General features: G+C 49.5%; 1 protein-coding gene across 1 annotated transcript in view; it reads right to left on the minus strand.

Annotated features, from left to right (window-relative positions):
- MYBBP1A (MYB binding protein 1a) overlaps positions 1 to 22590 on the minus strand; it is a 1153837-nt gene that overhangs the window by 835266 nt on the left and 295981 nt on the right. Inside the window, exon 7 of the mRNA XM_069614733.1 lies at positions 10603 to 10770. Within this exon, the coding sequence (XP_069470834.1) occupies positions 10603 to 10770 (168 nt within the window). The remainder of the gene's footprint in view (positions 1 to 10602; positions 10771 to 22590) is intronic.

Genomic DNA, 22590 nt, shown 5'->3' on the forward strand with positions numbered 1-22590 from the left:
GCCAAAGTTGCTATTCACCTAATATGTCCAAAAACTGCGTCATATATAAAGGGTCTAATCCCTGTTGCTGGACGACGTGACCTAACGTATAGGGCGACGCCCCTACCTTTTCATCATTTCATCCCTTTTTTGATCCTGCAATAGCAGAATCTGACTACATGCCTTGATAACGACCGTTGAGGGTCGAAACACGTGTCGGCTGATTCCCAAGATTCTTTCAACCTCTACATTAATGATAAAGACCCTGTTCAAATTCCAAGACTCCACTACTTTGATTTTGTTATCAAGACTTTGACTTAACTCGCAAGATCTGATGCTTCAGTAACTTTTCTTTTGTCCACATCTACAACAATTTTCTCAACAGCAGCAATTACTTAGGACCAGCGCGTCAGATGCACCTTCAATACGGATACTTCTCTTTACTGTCCTGGTACCTCCTAGGGGGCCCAGTGGAAGTGTGTGGACGCTTCAGATCCAGCTCTCATCTTAGTGGTTATTCATAGCGCACGGTCCTCTAACAACCCCTAGTCACTTTTGTCATTTTCCTTCTCCCAGCTTTCTTTCGGCATCCCTTTGTAGGGTGCACACTTGCCTTATTCCACAGTTCACAATCTTATTGGAAAGCGGGTTACCCTTTCCCTAGCTTTCCTCAGGCCACAGGTCAGAGACTTTCGATTGTATACATTATTGTACGTAACCTTTATTGGATCACTGATGCCTCAAGCCACCCTTTCCTAGGGCCTTCTGGTTCTTGTAGTTTCTTAAACAGGGCCCGGTCAGAGTCTTTCGAATGAGTGCCCAAATGGCACCTGACCCCTCTGCACCTGGACCTCAACTGGTCTTTCTTTAAAGTTCAAACACAGACACAAGTTTTCTCTTTCGAATTCATTGCGTTCAAACTTGTAACCATGGGCTCAACACAGTTTATCAGCTTCCTCCGACTCACCGGCTGTGCTGAACACGTTGGCTTCTCCTTTCTCTGGAGTCCAGGATAGTACCATGCTAGCCAGCTTGCCTCTCAGCCTGCGTTATCAAAGCCGGAGGCCCCCCCGTGTACCATTGACATCTGCTGCTCTGCACGCCCGCTGCAGCTACCGGTCTTATGCTTTCCCTTTGAGGCTTCGTAGGTCTGAGTTGAAAAGGGCAGGGGCAAATCCCCCTTCGTCGTCCTTCCAGGTCTCACTGACTTTCTACTCCGTTTGAACTGCCGGTTTGGTGCAGCTGTCTCCTTGAGCGTTCAGCCTTGCTCAAAGTGTGCTTTTGTGCTCCGCCTTTTATCCCTGTGGGGAAGGTAAAGGGCCATCAGGTGTGCATGGTTTCTGTCAACTGCCCGCCGTTGCCTGACCCTTGTGTCGGGACATGTCGGGTAAACAGCTTTGGTTTTAGTCCACTCTGTCACGGTGGGAGAAAGTGCTTGTATCAAAAGAGGGGGGTGGTAGATTTTCCAGATATCTTACGGGTTAGGGTCTGTGGAACAAGCAGGAATGACCAGGATTATTATCGTGAAATGAACAAGGGGGACTGTGGGAACGCTAATGTTTGGTTGAAGCAGACAGTTTGGGAAATAGTAATCAGGGGGATGGTGAGAATGACAGGGAGTGCTCGGGTAGGTAACATGACAGGAATTCTGGTAGATGTTTTCCACGGCTACAGGGTTTGGCTACCTAATAAGTTTACCAGATACGGAGGGGTGGTTGGATTTGGCAAAGTAAGATTAATTGGGTGGAAGAGAGGTTGATCTAGAGTTGCCTATAAAAGCCTCAGGGACTTGGCCCTCCTCGTCTCCTTCCCCTATGTCATACCTTATCTCACCTGAGCACAACCCTGTGCTCCCCTACCCAAATGATCCTCCCGCACTGGTCCAACCCCAGGAACTGGATCCAACAGCGATGGCCATGTCTGGCCACCTGGATACAGGATTCCTGGGTCCTACTCAACAAAGCACCCCTAGGTTTCACACACAGTCTGCCGTCTTCTGCTTCGGATCTTCTGTTTCAGTTGTCGACTTGCCTTCTGCCTCAGGAACTTCCCCTTTTATTCAGATTTCCCATTCATCCTCTGCAAACTCTCCCTGCAGTTTAGAGAAAGGGGCAGGTTCCACTCAAGCACATCAGCAGACAAAGGATAGCTGAGTTTCGGGATCCTCCCATGCTTCTTGTCCTTGCAGACACACTGAAGCCTCTGCAGGCTACACAAAGCCTTCCCGCCGAAGACAAAACCCACATCAAGACTGTTAGCCAAGATTTTCATTTCAGTGATAAATCACCCTGATCTGGCTTAACCCCAGAACATTTTGCGTGGACTTGGTAACTTTTTGACCTCGTCTCTAGGTGAAGGGGAATCTTTTTCCCCCTCACCCCTACTCTTTTACTCTTTTTATGGGCGACCTTTTTATGTCTCTCCATAGTGTACGATTGTAGTTTCCTGCAACTTTTGGGCTTATGCTGGGTTGCCCCTTTGGGCTCCCTGTTAATTTCTCTATGATATACTTGGGTGAACTACTGTTTCCAAGTAGTAAAGAGTGTTTTCATCCCCTTTACATTTTGTATAGGTGAGCTAGCACATCCCACCTTATGTGGAGTGCTGGGGGTTACAATGTATACCCTTTCTTACATACCTGGTAACATTTTGTCACAAATTGCAAGTTTACTTGAATGGCTGGTGGCAGCGCAAGACATGCATTACTTACCGTAAAAGCATTTCTGATGATTGTATCTGCTTAGATTCACATGCTGTGCATATGGTCCAACATCCAGTGGTAACCGCGGAGTATTGCATCTTGTCTTCTGGGGGACCGAAAGGGGACGTCGGCATAGGCGTGTCTGAAATACTATCCCTATCCTGACGTGTGTAATACCCAAAATCCCTCACACGCCGAGGTCCCTCCGATTGTATTTTTTCTGCCATGAGGGAGCCCAAGGCTATAGTGAGCGAGTACATGAAGAGAGAAAGTAGTAAGAAGTGTATGTTCCTTCCACCCCGAGCGGGCAGGCAGGGAGGACGCATGTAAATCTAAGCAGCTACAATCATCAGAAATGCTTTAACGGTAAGTAATGCATGTCTTCTGATGCTTGTTAATCTGCTTAGAATCACATGCTGTGCATAGACTAGCGAGCAGTACCCGGAGTTGGAGGTGGGTTGTGAGAAGGAACAGTAGAAAAAAGATGTCTTAGTACTGCTTGTCCCACCGGAGAATCAGACCTAGAATGAGTGTCTAGGCAATAGTGTTTTGTAAAGGTGTGTACAGAACTCCAGGTTGCCGCTTTGCAAATGGACTCTATGGGAACATTTGCAATGAATGCTATGGATGCCCCAGTGCCTCGAGTAGAATGTGCTCTAGGCTTGAAGGGCAGTTCTCTCTTTGCCAGAGTGTAACATAGTGTGATGCATTTGACAATCCACCTTGATATTGCCGATTTAGAGACAGGGTCCCCTTCTCTACCAGCTGCCACTGAAACAAATCATTTTTTAGTTTTCCTCAGTGGTTTAGTTCTATCCATGTAGAACATGACTGCCCTGCGCACATCTAGTGTGTGAAGGCTTCTTTCGGCCATGTTAGTAGGTCTCTGGAAGAACGTGGGTAGTTCGATTGACTGGTTCACATGGAACTTCGAAATAAATTTCGGCGCAAATCTGGGATGAGTGCGCAGAACTACTTTATCTTTGTGGACTGTAACAAAGGGGTCCAAGACCGAGAGGGCCTGTAGTTCGCCAACTCTTCTGATAGAAGTGATCGCTACTAGAAAGGCTGTCTTGTAAGTCAGGTCTTTCAGACTAGCTTTATGCATAGGCTCAAAAGGGGGTCCCATGAGCCTAGTTAAAACCACATTTAGATCCCACCTAGGGGCTGGGTGCGTGATGGGGGATAAATTCTTTTAACCCCTTCCATAAAGGCTTTAATCACAGGTATTTTCCACCACAACACCTTCTGCTGTGACGTGGTGTAGGCCGACAACGCCGCTAGGTGAACCTTTAAGGAATTGAAGACTAACCCAGAGTCCAACAGATGGGTTAGATATAACACAATGTGTGAAGGCGAACAATCGGTGGGATTGACGCCTTCAGAACTGCACCAAATGACAAAACGTTTCCATTTGCTGGCATAGCAATAACGTGTGTTAGGCTTTCTTGCCTCCCTCAGTATGTCCATGCATCTTTGATGGAGTTGCAGATGTCCAAACTCTATGACTTCAGGAGCCAGGCTGCTAAGTTCAGAGTTTGTGGGCATGGGTGCAGTCTTCCCCCCTGTCCTGAGACAACATGTTGTACAGGCAGGGCAGCTTGACTGGTGGGGAGAGGGACATTTCCATCAGGTGCGCGAACCAGGGTTGGCAGGCCCACATGGGAGCCACCAGAATCATGGTGACTGGTTCCTGGTGCATCTTGTGCACTATCTTGTTCAGAAGGGGAGTCAGGGGGGGGGGGGTAAACAAATTTCCCCAACCAAGTTATCCAGAGACCGTTCCCCTTGGATCGGTTCTGGGGGTACCAGGAGGCGTAATCTGGGCATTGGGCGTTCTCCTGAGTAGCGAACAAGTCGATCTCTGGAAACCCCCATTCTGCGAAGACGTTGGATACAATGTCTTCGTGCAGACGCCATTCTTATTCTTCTGGCAGAGGAAAATCTCTGCTGAGTACGTCTGCCAGAAGATTGAGTTCCCCTGGAACATGTTGGGATATCAGTAACATCTTGTGTTTGAGAGCCCATATCCAGATGTTTTGGGACAGCTTGGATAGCCCTGGAGAGTGAGTGCCCCCCTGCTTGTTCAGATAATACATTTCTGTTGTGCTGTCGGTTAGGACCAGCACTGTCTTCCCTTGCAGTTGCTCCTGAAAGGCCTTCAATGCTTTGAACACTGCTAGTAGCTCCAGAAGGTTTATATGGTTGGACGCTACCTGAGGGGACCACACTCCGTGCGCTGTCTGTTGAAGCAGGTGAGCCCCCCACCCTGTGAGAGATGTGTCTGTCGTGAGAGTGTCTTCCATTGCAGGGGTGGTGAAGGGTTTTCCCCTTCAAGAGGTTCTCCCTCGACCACCACTGCAGAGAGAGAACGAGGGCTGGCGAGACAACCAACAGATCTTCCCATTGTCCGCTGGCCTGACACCACTGGCTGTTAAGCCACTCCTGCATGGGACGCATGCGCAGCCGCGCGTGGGGGACCAAGTATATGCATGACGCCATGATCCCTAGCAAACGCATAGCTTTGCGTACCGTCACCTTCCGACTGGCTACATACTGAGGAACTTGAGAGCGCATGTTCTGAACCCTCTCGCTGGAAGGGAAGACTAGACCGTCTTCCGTGCGAATTAGAGCCCCGAGGAACTATTTCACTTGGCTGGGGACTAAGCTGGATTTCTTTTCGTTGATAGAAAATCCCAGGCTGAACAGTAGGTCTACTGTCTTTTGGGTGTTCCAAAAACAAACGTCGAACGAGTCCCCCGTGATGAGCCAATCGTCTAGGTAAGGGTAAACTGGAACTGAAAGTCTGCGCAGGTGTGCTGCTGCCACTGCCAGGACCTTGGTAAACACCCGTGGCGCCGAGGCTATGCCGAAGGGGAGTACCTGTAGAGTTTGTCCTGAATCACGAACCTTAGGAATTTTCTTTGCGCTGGCAGCATTGAAATATAAAAGTATGCATCTTTCATATCCAATGTTGTCATGAAGTCCCCTTGTTTTAGCAATGGGATCACCTCTTGAAGTGTTAACATGCGAAACTTCTGGGGCTTTATGAACTTGTTCGCTGGGCGCAGGTCTAGAACAGGACGCATGGTAAGATCCTTTTTGGGTACAAGGAAGTAAATTGAATAAATACCCTTGTTTACCTGAAGAATCGGGACGCTTCTATGGCGTCCTTTCCCAGCAGTGCCTCCATCTCTTGGACCAGGATCTGCAGATGTTCCGGTGAAAGGCGTCAATGTTTCGGTGGTCTGAACTGTGGGGGTCGAGCGAATTCCACGCAATAAACGTGGACGACCGTCTTTAATACCCACTGGTCTGAAGGTATCCCCTCCCATGCCTTGAGGAAAGTTGTTAATCGCCTGCCGACCGGGGAGACATGGGAGGGGACCTGAACTTGGTTGTCATTCCTGACCCGAGGTTGACGCACCTCTCGAATTGGAGCCTCTCCTTTATTCTTTCCGCGCTTCTGACCCCTCTGGGGGGTAGTAAGTGGGGCTTGCAGCCGGTTGACTTGCACTGAAGTTGCCCGTGCCGAAATTATTTTGAGCGGCGCGGGCTTGTCCTCGAAAGGACCGCCGAGAATTGCTGCCCCTCTGTGATGAGGGTTTTTGTGAAATTTGGTGCAGCGACTTAATAGTCTCATGCTCCTTCTTGCCTGTCTCCAACGCATCGTCTACCGCCTTCCCGAAGAGGTTGGCCTCTTCTATGGGATTATTGATGATGGATGCCTGGTCTCAGGCCTGAAACCCGACGTGCACAGCCACGCGCGTCTCTTTAGGAGAGTACCCTGTGCGAGAGACCTGCCTGCTATCTCTGCGGAGTCCAGGGTATTCTTTACAACATTTTGATTGGCAAGTTTACCCTCCGAGATAATGGCGAGAAGCTTAGCTCTGGTTGGTTCCGGAACCTCCTGAAGGCCTTCCTGGAGTAGGTTCAATTGGGCGTCGATGTAGCTTGCCAGTAACGTTGTGTTATTGGCAATCCGGACGGTATAAGCAGCCGCAGACGTGACCCGTTTACCTAAGGCATACAACCTTTTGGACTCCTTGTCCGGCGGTGACTCTCCCGTGGCAAGGGGAAGCCCTGCTCTCTTGCGAGTGTTGGTCATCACCAGAGAGTCTGGGATTGCGTGCCCTGTGATGTGAAGCGGGTCGGTGGGGGAGGGCCGGAAGAGTTTTTCGACCCTTGGGTTCACAGCCCTCGTCTGAGCGGGTGTGAGTAAAAAAGGGGCCAGCCGTCTTTTTACAGAGTTTACGAGAGGGATAGACTGGCTTGTCATTAATAATGTTTTCCACGAAATCCTGTTCAGGCAATGCCTCAATCGTGGCAATTTTAAAAGAATTCTGCTGCTTTTTTCAACGTGTTGTTGAAAGCCATTTGATCATCCACCGGGGGAGCCTGCCTAACCTGTGTGGGTGGGGGAGAGTCGAGGCAAACGATATCAGAATTGTGATCGTCCTGCTGGGTGTCCTCCCAGTTGTCCGTTGCGCCTTGATCTTCCCCATAATTTTCCAGAAAAGAAGTCTCCTCTTCTTCTGTATAGATGTCTCTATACGTGTCCTTCGGGACATCTTCTTGATAATCAACATAGTGTTGAACATCTAGGTGTTGGGCAACTTGTGTATAAGGGTTAGGGTCTATCCAAGCTTTTTTTCGGCGGAGGTTGATCAGAAGCACCGAAAACCTGTTGCAGCCGATCCATATACCCCTCAAATTGCTCTGTAGTCCACTTGGATAACCCAAATGGACCCAGCTGAGCAGGAACCGGGTCCTCCGCCCTAAGGCGTTCAGAGGATCTCCTCAGGGTGCTTGAGAGGGGTACCTGGCTCTCTTCGTAAGAGTCCTCAGGATCGTCTTCCAAAACCGTGGAAAACATTTCGGCGGATTGGCCCATAACGGTGGGCGAAACCGGTACTATACCCACCACCGTAGCAATCCTGTTGATGCTCTTACTGATAGTTACCGAATCTTCGGGGGACAACGCCGCCGATGATGGCTTCCCGGGTAGAGGCCTAGTTAGAGGCCTACTCGTAGTTTTCGGGCCTGAACGGGCCTTGGAAACCTTGAAAGTCATCGAAGTTTCTTGTTCAGAAATTTCGGCGTGTGTAGTTTGGGGAGTAGCGCATTTGTTAAGTTTATTAAGCCCGGTCGTCATGGGCTGCTGCGGATGCGGGGAAGGCTTCGGATCAGATCGATCCGATGGTGCTTGCGCCTTCTTCGATGTCGTCGAGGAGGGCGCTTGGGTTGTGTGTTTTGTGTAGTGCAATTGTACGCCCCTGTCACCGGGTGTAATCCCTGTAGCAAGACCCGAGTCGAGCCTGGAAGGGTCGGGGACGGGCGTGGCGGCTCTAGAATCATCCGCCTCAAGGTCTACAACGTCCGCGTTGGACGTCTGGTCATCCGATGTACACCTGTCACTCTCGGCTGGTGTCGCGGCCGGGGAGGGAGGCTCCACGCGTGACATACCGTATGCGGCCCACCGCTTCAACCAGCGCTCCTTAAGGGATTAGATTTAGGAGTTTATACGCTGAACACCGCTTTAGTGCTCTAGGGGGAGACAAACGTACACTAAGTGTGCTCGTCTTTCCATGGATATCTGACCCTTCACAGAGGGCAGAATCTAAATGGAGTCCTTTTCATAGCAGAAGGGAAGGGTGACCAGACCAAAAAGGAAAGAAGTGGAAAAGAGGAAAGACATCATAGCAGTATGGCAAACCCCGAGCCCACTCTCCCTACTGTGTAGGCCGGCCAGAAGGCCCGACCACGTAGAGGTCCGAACGCCGGATCTTAGGTGCCGGAATCCACAGCCGTAGACGGTTCCCCCGTAGTCTTCGTCGAAGATGTTCTTGATAGACGAAGTGACTTAACGGGGATTAAACCGACAATTCGGTAAGATAAACAATGTCTCATGAAGAGCTCCGCTACAGGGCGACCAGTTATCTGGGCGGAAAAAAACAATCTGAGGGACCTCGGCGCGTGAGGGATTTTGGGTAATACACACGTCACGATAGGGATAGTGTTTCAGACATGCCTATGCCGACGTCCCCTTTCGGTCCCCCGAAAGACAAGATGCAATACTCCGCGGTTACCACTGGATGTCGGACCATATGCACAGCATGTGATTCTAAGCAGATTAACAAGCATCAAATGTTTTTTCCAAAACAATGTCGTGTGCGATTTTGCTAAGGGCAGCATGTAACATACTGCCAGTGTAGAAAAGCATGATGAATGTGTACAGATTGAACAAAAAACAAACACTTATATGAAATATGTTTGTTCATGTTGAACGTCATTTTTCTGAGTCCTGATGAAGAGAAGCATTTTTTGAAAGACGGGTCAGCTCATTGTACTTTAGACTCAACAGATTCCAGTATAAATTAAATATTGATATCATGCATACATTTTATTGTGGGTAGTTTGTATTTGAAATATTCATTAATTGTCACACCACTACTTATATAGGGAGTTGGGTGCATTAGAGACTTGAACTCAGTGATTATTGCTGCAACAAGTGCTTAAGAGTTAAATTCTGAACCAATGTGGCACTCAAACCTATTAATATGCATTTGAACTTTGGTTATTACATAGGATAAAACTATTCCACCGAATAAAATCAACAGTACATAAGTTGTGCTATAGTGAATGCACAAACTATGCCCTTCTGTGAATATGGAACACTGCATGAGATGAATTGATCAAATCGAATCTTAGTTGGACACAGGCAGACTGCTGCATCAGAACCTCAGTAGCACACTCGACAATACTAAGCAGTACGTCATTTATGGTTTAAGAAATAAGTGCACTGAATTCCTTCAATTGGGCAGCTAGGCTGGGGTCCTTCCTTCCAAGGGTGGGGGGGCCTGAGACAAACGCAAGTCTTTACATCTGTCTTTGGGCCATTGGTCTGCATTCAGCATAGGCTCTTTCCCCAATGCGGAGTTCTGCCGGCTTATTACATTCACATTACATTTCACAGTAACCAAAAAGTTTTCCTGTTAGGTTTGCACCGTTACTGAACACAGATTTCCTACAGTTCTAAACCCCCAGATTACTACCTTGGACAGGATTGACTGGAAATCAGTATCCCACTAATCCAACCCTAAAATGTTAAATACATGTTGCACAATGCATATTCATGTCTGCATAAAGCCTATATAAAGAATATATTTGTATAGATCTATTGTATAGGATTTTATCACACTACTCTCCTCCTGAGTCTAACCTTGGCTGATCGGTACTTTTGTCGTAGGGAGTCTCAGGCATCACAGGAGAAGCCTTGCAACAATGGTTTGGGTCACTCTTGGTTTGGCAAACATGGAACGTAGGAAAATCTTCCTAACATACAAGCACATTGGTTGACCTTCACAAATTGGCCACACTATCACCTAAACATCAATTGCCTTTTACTTGTACAGGTCGGATAAAAATAAAGGATCTGCCATAAATCTATTTATAGGGTGGCATACCAGCTTCTAAAAGGAACTTGTGTGTTATGCCATAACATTGAATTGTTCTGTGCCAACGTTCACCAAATGGCTCACAGAGAAACCACTGATCAAGTACTTTAAAGAAGGCTTTTCTGAGCACCAGATTATACATGCAGCATACTTTCTACTTCAAGCCATCAATAACATTTAAAAAAAGGCCAACAACCAATATTTACCTGCCAACTAACCCGGAATAGGTGTGCATACCCTACCGAGCTATCTGGAAATGGCACAAGCAGAAATGGGAATTCATACATGAGCAGGAAAATAGGTTTCATAGATCAATACATGTTTGAAAAACAAAGATAATGTTCAAATTAATTCAAGATGGCCAACCAAACCTGTTCATTTGGTGTATACTTAACAGTGTAAACTGAACCAAGACAATAGCTGTGACCCTTTTATTTACTTATGGGAAAGAGTATTTCAACCAACCTACAAGGACCAGATTGGACCTTTAGTAGACCGTTCTCCACAGCTTCCCTCCAGAACAGATTGAAAGCGTCCTCTTTCAAAGAAACACGCAGCAGATCAAGACCCACAGCAGGCAAATTCCTGTCCTTCTTCACAGACTCGGCTGCAGTTTTCAAAAGCTCCACCAACCTGGAAAAAAACAAAATGGGGTTTTCTACCAGTTTGCAAATGCAAATGTTTAAGAATGTCTTCACTTCAATAGCAGAATTTGGGGGTTAAGGAGCAAGGTAGATTTTATTTAAGAAAGGTGCCTAGATATTACACCTGTAAAACATGGCCCTTGTTTGAAGCTTGAGCAGCAATGCCACCGGAATGAGGCAGATGCCCAGTCTAACAAACACTAAATATGACACGAGGCGACAGGACATTCTCAAGTGGTTATAGATGTCAAGATGGTTGGAGATGCTTACAGTGTGTCTTCCCCCACAGTGTACAAGATGGTTTGCGCTTGTTCTTTGTGCCCCAAACCGAAAGTCTGTGGGACGCAAAACAATATACTGTGGAGCTCAAGCAGAAAGTCTCTGGAGTTTAAACAGTACAAGAGTCCGTTCCTTGGAAATGTGTATTCATCATTCACTATCCAGTCTTTCAAGGTTCATCAATCTGTTTAATTAGCTCATCTGCTTCTCCTTTTTGTCTGCAGAGACACACACACTTCATGCTCAGCAGTAACATTGCCATTACATAAAAGCTAGACCCATTGGGGCTGTGAATGCTTGTTATTGATCTACTAGTATTGTCTGCTTCATTAACCAGAGTCGGAAAATTCTGGCACTGATAATGCAGGTCAACCTTTTAATTCTGGATAAATCGTGCAGATTCAGAATTTTCAGAACAATGATAATGCAAAAGTACTGCAGGTGGGATAACCACTCATGTGCCATAAGAGATTAAAGTAACCATGATGAGCTGTTATGGAGATTATTGTGCAACCTTCTGGTGAGGGCAGTGTAACCATCTAGCCTAATGGTGGAGCAGTGTGTCACCCAAAGGGAAAGACCAGACTCTTCAGTGGTAGCTGTAGCTGAGCAGTCAGGCTTAACTTCATCGGGAGGAAGGCTAGCAGGGGGGTATAATTAGTCTCAATCGACACCACAAAAGAACACCCCACACTGGTATACTGTCAAAACATACAACCTATTATAAAGTGTCACACAAAAAATGTATGATACGAGACAATACGTAGTCCGTTACATCGAACATATAGCAGAGCATAATGTTGGTAAAAACAGTAAATGGGCAGTAAAAGTTGATAGGGATACTTTTCAGTTATTGCGCCAATTCCCCCCAACCTGAAAGACTGCCAGCACTTTTACTGCACTTCTGCAATTATTCTATTTATTCTCCTGAGTGAGTGAGACTTTACCACTCCCTCATTCTATTTGCTCTGACTTTGGAACCACATTTTGCTGCTACTGTAATTCTTTTTACTTCAATGGAGTCATGCCTTGCTCCATGTATTTCACTACGGGCATCTGCAATTGATGGTTGCAGCACACAGCAGCCAATGTGCAGTGTTGCTGGGGAGTCGCTTGGGCCTCCCCATTTATTTTCTTGTGACTTTTCCTAAAGAACTACTGTTCATAAGGATAGCATGATACTTTCATCTTACTTGCCTTTCTTGTTGTGGGTTAAGCAACCACCACCTTAGTTGGAGTGCTGAGGAGCTACACCAACTCATTTCCCAATGCTCCTGTAACTTTTATAGTTACACTAACAGACAGACATAAATGGCTGGTGGTAGTGGATACATGTTTCTACCATTTGAGTGCAAGTTACTTGCAGGCTGTTTTGACAGCTGCAGTAAAGCACCCTTCGGGACCATTTTCCCAAAAAGGCCCCAGTCTTCTTTTATTGCCATTTTTCGTTTGTAGGTTCCTTCTTGGCCCTTCTACCAATCCAGGTGGGGCCTCCAAGTTTTGCCTTTGGCAGGAGTCCTTTGATAAGCCCAACAAGGCTCCAGTGTGTCTGCTGAGGCAGGAGGTGAGGGAGGAGCCAGAAACTTTGCATGCCTTTGGCCGAGACTATGCCTGGATGGAACCAGTTTGAACAGGGAGGCTGGCTGTCCTGCAAAGATAGCCACCCCCAGGTGATTGACAGGTCCATAGGACTGGGTTCCTGCATAAAAGGCAAGGATTTTGGGACCAAGAAGGCTAAGCCGACCACTGGAATTGAAGCTCTGAAGACGACTACGACCAGAGACACTGGCAGCAACTGCAGAAGCCCCGCTGAAGTATCGCTGCTGTCCTGACCCAGTTTTTGAATCGAAAGGGAAGCTCTCCTTTGGGCTGGTAGGCATAACCGGAATCAAGACACTCATCAATTTGAGCCATCCCCAGACGTCCTGCGACCTTCTGGGCTGCAGAATCCCAATAACCGGGGTAGCTTGAGCAACTTGAAGTGCATTGCTTTGCCATGGATGAACCTCACTGGAACTTCGGTGGCATATGTGTGGCCATCCAGAAGCATAAATCCCCCCCTCAGAGTCCCCTCAGAGTCCCCTCAGCAGAGTGCAGGACAGTGAAAAGAAGAAGATTCCAACCAGCGGTGATCGTTCAAATCCTGGTGCTCAGAAAAGGGTGCCAAAATCAGAAACCGACACAAGGCTAGAAAGAATTACCTGCTGGCGAGTCTCTTTCTGGACTACTGTGGCAGATGACCATCGAGGGACCAACCTTTCGTCACCACGACCAAGGACTAGGAGACCACGAAAAAAAAGACGCAATATTCTGCGATTAACACTAGATGTTGGACTATATGCACAGCATGTGAATCGAAGGGATTCACATGCTGTGACTAACACTATCCCTAACGTGACATATAGTGTACCCAAAATCCCTCACGTGTCGAGTTCCCAGCGGTTGCTTTTCTCTGCTGTTAGGGAACCTTATATTTTGTGTGAGCGAGTACAGCAAAGAGAAGGTATAAGAAGTCTGTGTTCCTTCTACTCCAAGAGGGGAGGAATGGTGGGCGCATGTGAATCTAAGCAGATACAATTATCAGACATAGAATTACAGTGAGTAATGTATGTCTTCGGATGCTTATGGAGCTGCTTAGAATCACATGATGTGCATACACTAGCAAGCAGTACCCAGAGATGGTGGTGGGATGTCTGAAGTAACAGTAGAAAATAGTGTATCTAGGCAATAGTGTTGTGTATAAGTGTGTACAGAACTGTAGGTTGCTGCTATGCAAATGTAATCTAGAGGAACATTTGCAATGAATGGTAGGGTAGCCCCTGAGCCCACGAGTCGAGTGAACTCTAGGCGTGAAAGGCAGATCTCTATTGGCAAGAGTGTAGCACAGTGCGATGCAGTTTACGATCTACTTGGAAATGGCCGACTTAGAGACAGGGTCCCCTTCTCTACCAGCTGCCACTTTAACGAAGAACTGGCTCGCTTTTCTTAGTGGCTTTGTCTTTTCAAGATAGTAAATTACAGCTCTCCTCACATCTAGTGTGTGGCGGTTTCCTTCTGCCACGTTAGTGGGGCTCTGGAAAAAGGTGGGTAGTTCTATGGATTGGTTTACATGGAACTTGGAGATAAATGTGGGCGCAAAGCATGGGTGTGTGCATAAAACCACCTTGTGTTTGTGAATCGTGATGACGGGGTTCTGAACTGAAAGGGCCTACAGTTTAACTCTCCTTATAGAGGTGATTGCCACTAGGAAGGCAGTCTTGTAGGCGAGTGCCCTACAGCTAGCCTTGTGCAATGGTTCAAAGGGAGGTTCCATTAGTATGGTAAGAACATTCAGATCCCATCAGGGGGCTGGGTTGGAGTGGGGGGGGGGGGTGAAGTCTCTTTACCCTCTCCATAAAAGCTTTAATCACAGGACTCGTCCACCACGAAGCCTTGCTTTGGGACATGGCATATGCCGAAAAAGCAAGTGAACCTTTAGAGAATTGAAAACCAGTCCTGAATCTAACAGGCGAGTTAGGTACAGGGCAATATCTTTAGGAGAGCAATCAATAGGATTGATGCCCTTGGTATTACACCTGGTAAAGCACTTCCAAGTACTGGAGTAGCAGTGTCTGCTGGTAGGGTTGTGTGCCTCTCTGAGAATATCCATGCATCTGAGGGAGGCCGAACTCTAGGACTTTCAGGAGCCAGGCTGCTAAGTTGAGTGTTTGGGGGCATGGATGTAGTGTCCCTCCCCGACCCTGGGACAGCATGTTTTACAGGCATGGCAGTTTCCTGGGAGGGGAGAATGAAATTGCCATCAGATCGGAGAACCAAGGCTGGCGGGCCCACATAGGGGGCCACCAGGACCATCGTGACTGGTACCTGGTGCATCTTGTGCACTATTCTGTTGAGAAGGTGAAATCGGGGGGGGGGGGGGGGGGGGTGGGACGTAGGAAAATCTCCCAGACCATACTATAGAGAGACTGTTTCCCTTGGAGCAGTTCTGTGAGTATCTGGAGGCATAGTCTGGGCATTGGGGGGTTTTGCAGAGTGGCAAATAAGTCGATCTCTGGGAAGCCCAATTCTGCAAAGACGTTGAGTAAAATGTTCTTGTAGCAGCCACTTGTACTCTACGCGTAGGAGGAAGTCTCTGCTGAGTACGCCTGCCAGAAGATTGAGTTCCCATAGAACAAGTTGTGAGTGGAGGAACACGTGTTTGAGTGCCCACTTCCAAATATTCTGGGACAGTCTGGATAGCCATAGGTAGTGCATGCCCCCTTGTTTGTTCAAGTAGTACATGGCCGTGGTACTGTCCGTGAGGACTAGAACTGTCTTCCCCTGGAGGTGTGTCTGGAAAGCCTTCAGGGCCTTGGAACTGCTAGCCATGTTCAACAGGTGATGTGATTAACGCTACTACTGGAGAGCACACGCCGTGCACTGTCTGTTAAAAGGTGAGCGGGGCCCTCATCCCGCAGACAGAGATGTGTCTGTGATGAGAGTGGCTTCTACTGCGGGGTGGTGAAGCTTCTCCCCTACAGGTTTTCCCTTGACCACCACTGAGGAGACAGAACAAGGGCTGCCGAGACAAACACTTATCATCCTATTGTCTGCTGGCCGGACACCATTGGCTCGTGAGCCACTCTTGCTAGATGCAGTAGGCCATCATCCCCAACAGTCGCATGGCTTTGCATATGGTCACCTTGTGACTGGCTACATAGTGAGAGATCCGGAAGAGCATGTCTTGAACCCTCTCGTAGGGTCAGACGAGGCCGTCCTTGGTCCGAATTGGAGCCCCCCAGAAACCGTTTGACTTAGCTGGGGTCTAGCCTGGACTTTTTCTCATCGATCGAGAACCCTAAACTGAAGAGACCTACTGTCTTCTGGGTATTTGTTAGGCATGTTCCGTACAAATCCCCTGTTTTTAGCCAGTTGTCGAGGTAAGGATAGACTGGGATGGACTGCCTGCGCAGATGAGCAGCTACTTCCGTCAGCACCTTTGTTTGGGAGAATTCTCAAAAATGTGCTAATTCCCTTCACCTTAGAGACCCCCAGCAACTTTGCTGGATTTTGAGGACATGATTTTCTTACCTGGAGAGAATGTGAGCCTTTTTTCCCCACTCTCTCATGCATTTTGATGTGTGTTTTACTCTTGTGTTCTCTGATTGTTGAGTTTTAGACAACGCCATAGGCATCATCTTTTCATTTGTGTCACACAGCACCCTCAGTGATTTAGGCTGTCCCAAGGTTTAAATAACTTTTCTGGGATAAATTATTGTTTCCCAGAGAAAGTAAAGTGAAATTGACTAATAGTCTTTTCAAATTCCTAGACCCAGTACACCCTATCTTACAATAGTGTGCTGGAGGGGTTACCTAGTATCCCCTAGGTCTAGAAACACATGTAGCAGTCAAATGCCACCCTCTCCTCTCAAAATGGCTGGTGGAAGTGGTTTTACAACGAACTACCATGATTTTTCCCGACCGCGAACACCGATATCGTTAAATTGCGGGAGCCATGGTTTTCAAGATGGCGTCAGTGCCCCCTTTGTTTAAAAAGGTACCAGTCTTTTTTTGCCATTTCTTTGGCAGGCTTCAGGAATGAAGACCGCCTCTGAAACCTGAGTGTCTGGGGTGGGCAGGAAGTGAAGGAGGTGCCCGAAAACACCAGTGTTAGGGGGGAGGATGGTGGGACAAATGGAGGAAAGGGGACTAATGACTAAGAGTACATTAATCATTACGGTGGGTAAATTATAATTACTCTCACGTCCCGTCCCCTTTCCTCCATACTGCATGGGCGATTACAACTGAATGTAGCCCCATGGTGGAGAGGAGACCCTCCTTAAGAAAATAGGTTCCTGAGAACCGCCTGTCAGAGAGCCGCATCAGATCTAGAGCCAGCATCCAAACAGTAATGCTTGCAGAAAGCCAAGGGAGTGGCCCAAGTGGCCGCCCTGCTTATGACTTGCCAAGGGACATGGCGCTGGAATGTGATGGCCATTGCCTTGGCCCTCACTGCGTGGGCGTGCATGTTGGCCGGAAGCGACTTGTGCTGGCCCTTGTACGCTTCTTTGATGGGTGAGACCATCCATTGCGATATGGAGGCCTGATAGCCTGGTCTTGAGCCTCTGAAAGTGACAAACAGGGCGCCCGATCTGCAGAAGCCCATGGTCCTGTCCAGTAGAATTTCAGGGCACGCCCGACATCCAGGCAGTGCAACACTCTCTGTGCTTCAACCTTAGGATCGGCAAAGAACGTAGGAAGGACTATTTCCTCGTTCAAGTGGAAAGCAGACGGCACCTTGGGCAGAAATGCTGGGTGTGTCTGCAGGACTACTTTGTCCCTGTGATAGTATATGGTCCCGAGACGACCAGCGCCTTGATTTCGCTGACACTACAAGCGGAGGTGTGGCCTACTAGTAAGGCCGTCTTGATGGTGACCAGCCTGATGTCCACAGATGTCACTGGCTCAAACGGTTTGTGTGCGAGGGCGCCCAAGACTGTTACGGTCCCACACGTGGTGCTGCCTCTTGATGGGCAGGTAGAGCTTGTGAGCCCCGTCAAATGTTTGATGAGTACCTGTAAGCCCCGATGGCTGTGTGGTATGTACGCCAGGTGTCCACCTGCACACCTGAGGGGGTGAGGTGCGCCAAGAAGGCAAGCATGTCATCCAAAGTACTTGCCAGGAAGTCTATTTCCTTGGAGTCTGCCCAGTGGCAGAACCTGGTCCATTTACTATTATACTGGGCCCTGGTAGCCTTGCTCCTTACGCCCTGTATGATTTCCAGATTAGCCCGGGAGAGGCTGAGGTGCCACAGCGTTACCTGCTCAGGCACCACTTTGTGACGGGTTGTTTTCTGAGGAGCAGGGTGGATGACACCGACCCCCTGCTGCACCAGAAGACATACTGGGCCCGTCGGGAGGTGAATCTGAGGCATCTCTGAGAGGCTGAGCAGCTCTGAAAACCATGGCCTGGCCGGCCACCATGGAGCTATTAGAATGATGTTGAGCTGGCGAGACTTCTTGATCTTGCAAATTACTCTGTGAATCAGCGGAGTGGGCGAGAAGGCGAAAGTCTACATGCCATTCTACTGAAGCCAAAATGTGGCGGCCAGGGAGCCAGGGCCCTGTCCCTGCCAGGAGGTGAACTGAGGTCACTTCTTGTTGTGCCAGGTTGCAAAGAGATCCACCTGGGGATGACCCCACCTGTTGAAGATCTCCTGAAAGACGAGGTTGTTTAGCTGCTACTCAATTGTTTGCTCCCAACCTGCTGAGCCTGTGCGCCTCCAGGTTGGCTTCCCCCGGGAGGTGGACTGCCGTGAGGTAGATGTATTCCAGGGCCCGCTTCCCACATGCCGATTGCCAGTCTGCACAGAGAAGGGTGTCTGGTGCCTCCCTGCTTGTTGACGTACTACATGCTGGTCGAGTTGTCTGTCTGGATGAGGACAACCCTGCCCCTGAGAAGTGGTAGGAATGCTCTGAGCGCTAGCCAGATGGCGTTCAGCTCTAACCAATTGATGTGGTATTCCTGCTCCTGTGGAGTCCAGGTGCCGTGGACCGGAAGACCGTCCAGGGTGGCTCCCCAGCCCTCGAGCAAGGAGTCTCTGGTGAAGGTGGCCTGCGGGGTGGGTGGCCGAAAGGGCTTGCCCGTCCGTAGGTTGCATTCCCTGGACCACCAAGTTAGGTCCGGGTGGAGAGATGGAGGAACGTTGATCATCTCGGATTGAGAGCCCCGCTCATGGTTCCATGAGGCCACAAAGTGCAGCTGAATCCTCCTCATCCTCAATCTCGTGTGTGGGATGTCTAATGGGACCACCACCAAGAGACCCAGGAGATGCTGCTACCACGATGTCAAAGTCACCTCTCTGCTGAGTAAGTGGGTGGAGGCTCTCTTGATGGCCAAGATCTTGTCCTCCGACGGAAAAACCTTCTCGATGCACGTGTCCCAGATGAGGCCCAAGAATGTCAGTCTGCGTGGGCTGCAGCTGCGACTTCTTGAGATTGAGCGAGAAGCCCGGATCGTGCAGTGTGTTCATAAGGGCATGGGAAGAGTGGCAAACAGCTTCCGGAGATGTAGCCCTGACCAGACAGTCGTCGAGGTAAGGGTAGATGTGGAAGCCCTGCGCTCCGAGGAGGGCAGCCACCGTATTCATGAGCCTGGTAAAGACCTTGGGGGCCAAGTTGAGGCCAAAAGGGAGGACCTTGTATTGGAAAATGTAACCCATGATCCTGAACCATAGGAAAGAACGACAGGGCCAAATCGGGACGTGTAGGTATGCGTCCTTCAGATCCAGGGAGCACATCCAGTCTCCCACGCACAATGTCTCCGCTATAAAAGCTGGCGTAATCCTCTTGAATGTTTGTAGAGGTAAGCAGAGATTGAGGGTAGAAAGAACCAGAACAACTCTGAGGCCTGCCTGGTTCTTCTGAATGGCGAAAATCCTGGAGTAAAAGCCCAAGCCTCGCTGGGAGGCGGTGACTTCCTCCACTGCCTGGCTCTCTACGAGCGACCGGGTCTCCGCCAGAAGAGTTGATGTCCCAGCTTGAGGGAGTGGAGGGGAGGAAGGAGGAGAGGCTGGGATGGGTAGGCAGGCAGTACACCCCATGGATACTACGGAGAGGATCCAGGGGTTCGTGAAATTCTGGTGCCAGACATGGGCATGGAGAGCAAGCCTGCCCCAAAGCCTTTACTATTCCCCCTACCCCTCCCCCCCGCTTCTTTTTTGTTGCTTGCGCCAGTTTTAAGACGGGCGAGCAGTCAGGCTGCCTGGATCTCTGTTCTTGGAAGCCACAGAACCCTCCGTATGTACGCCCCCCTATCGGAGCGCCGCTGTGACTGGGTGTACGACTTGGGCATGGTCTTTGTCGAGATGGATAAAAACGTGGCAGTTTGTGAGCCGTTTATCTTTTTGTCCAGCTCCTCGTCCATGGTGGAGTGGAAGAGGTCCACCCCCTTGAACGGCAGATCTAATATGCGTTCCTGGAGGTCCGGGTTGAATTTCGTCGATTGACCGGCTGGACAGTGTGGGGATTGAGCCAACCCTTTTTGGCCAGGGAGACTACATCGGTCTGCAATGGAATTCCCATTTTGGCAGAGGGGCGTTGTGTGAGGACTTCAGCCAGAAACCCCTCTGCCGGCTGCTCAACCTCGGGGTGGGGTAGGGTCAGGTACTCTGCCAGCCCTGCAAGATGTTCGTGGAAGGCCCTGGCTGACAATGGCGTGTCAGGATCCTCATCCGTATCCTGTGGGTCAGGAGGATCTTGCGTAGGTGGAGGAGTAGCAGGAGCAGGAGGCTGGGGTACGGGGACCAGAGCTGGAGGCTGAGGCAGAGGCTGGTACAGAACCACGTGAGGAATCGGCTGGGGAGCCAGAGGCAGAGGCTGCGGCGGTGCTGGAGGAGCCTGTAGTGCCGGTAGCATTGTAGGGAGCACGTCCCTGATGGCGTCCGTGAGGATAACCCGCATCCGAGGTGACTTCATGAGCCCGAGGAACCTCTCGAAGAACCCTTCTTCACAGGTCGGAGAGGTGGTAGGGGATACTGACGGGGTAGCCGGAGGCAGCTCGAGCCACGGTATACCCTGCCTGTAAGGACGCAGTGGGAACCTGACCTGCGCAAATGAAGGATAGGCTGTAGGCCACGTACCTGGTTGAGGCCAGTCCCACCTTGACACTCGTTCTTCGCCGAACTCCTATAATGGCGGACGGGTGCCGATGTCTGGCGTGGCAGCCATTTTCTCGAGCTGCCTGCCATGTGCCTGCATCGTGTTGCTCATCTCGCTGGGCCCAGCCTCCTCCAAGACTGAGTGTGGATCGTGAGGCATACCCTGCTCCTCGGGCCTAGGCCCGGTAGGTGAGACACCCTCAGCCCGTGGGCCGGTAGAGCTGGGTTTAGTCGTCCGCTCAGCAGTATTGCCGGTACTAGGGCGTAGCCCCTCGAGTGGAGATCCGGTCAAAGAACCTTCCGGTCCCTCAGCACTGTCACCGGGAGGATCCGAGACTCCCTCGGCCAGTCGGCCGGTAGGTGGCGCAGCCTCGGTGCGCGTGCTGGTACAAGAACATGAGCGGTCACTCCCGCACGGACAAGTCCTCGGGAAGGAGTCTCCCTTGCGGGGTGCGATGGAAAATAGAGGCCCTACCTTGGGCCTGGCTCAATGTTTCACAAAGTTCTTGAGGTCCTCTGGAGGAGACATCTGGAAGAGCTCCCTCCACCTGGCTATTCTGTTCTTCAGCGATTTCGATGTCAGGGCATCATACGCTGTACAAGCTTGGCAAGCGGGATATGGGCCAAGGCAACATAGGCAGAGTGCGTGGGGGTCTGAAGTTGGGAAGAGCCCGTTGCAAGATGGACACCTGCTGAACCCTGTGGAAGTCGACATGCACCGGGGAGGAGCGTGACGCCTGAGGACCGAGTACCTGAATGATAAGACCGAAAGAAAAAGACAAAGTATCCGTGCGTGGAATTACATGGCCGAAGCCAAACCCAGGAGCGCTCGTGAATTCGGCCCATTCCCATCGACGTGGAAAAAAGGGGACTGAGGTGTGGCGCTAGAGGGCGTAGTCAGGGCAGCGCATGCTCCCAGGGCCGCACCCCTACATGCCTCTGAATTTAAAGGAGAAGGTTTCGTCTCTATTACCTTGGAAGGGACACCCATGCAGTATGGAGGAAAGGGGACAGGATGTAAGAGTATGACCCTTGCCACGATAAGCTCCCCCAACGTAGGTCAAGAAAGATTCCTCCGGGACACCATACAGAAACTAGAAAAGTGTGTAGAAGGTGGAAATTATTCGAACAGGTGACTTAAACATAGCATGGGATACCGAGATAGATAGAAGCGGGTAGAAACCAAGGTCAACGCCTTGCATCGAGGACCCTTAGAGAAGCCTTCGACAATCTCACACTAAAGGACACATGGCGACATAAGAAGAGCAAGGAAAAGGGTTGCACTTGCTTCTCCCATGAACACCAAACAATGTCCAGAATAGACTGTGTGGATGACACCAACTATCCAGGGGGAGGTAGAAGACATTCAGGTAGGTAAGATAGCACCTGATGACAGTGAAAAGATGGGAGCTGCACAGGGGATTGTGGTCATGGGCATTCCCCCAGGAAATAGTGGATAGAGCGACGGCAGATACCCTGGGGGACCAAATAGAGGAGTACTTCATGCAAAACGATAATCTGGAGGCCTCAAAGGAAAGGCTTTGTGAAGCCTTTAAGGCAGTTATGAGAGGGGAAGCCATTGCTCAACTCAAACGCAAGATAAAAAAGCTGATGGAGGAGTTAAGAGGCCCAACTAAAGGAGGCAATGCTAGAAGTGACTAAGAAAAAGAATAGAGCCACCATGAAGAAACGGAAAGATTATAAGCAAGGTAGAGATGCTAAGGACCCGCAACGCAGAAAAGGCTCTCTTGCGAACATGGCAATGATACTATGTCAGTGCAAATAAGGCAGGTAGGCTATTGGCTAGACAAGTGCGAAAGGCAGAAGCGAAGCGCACAATAGCAGGCATTAAGCAGTAGGACGATAGCAACCGAGACAATATTGGGCTCCTTT

Source organism: Ambystoma mexicanum, chromosome 9 (genome assembly GCF_040938575.1).
Source record: "Ambystoma mexicanum isolate Mex_15411 chromosome 9, UKY_AmexF1_1, whole genome shotgun sequence".
Lineage (NCBI taxonomy): Eukaryota > Metazoa > Chordata > Amphibia > Caudata > Ambystomatidae > Ambystoma > Ambystoma mexicanum.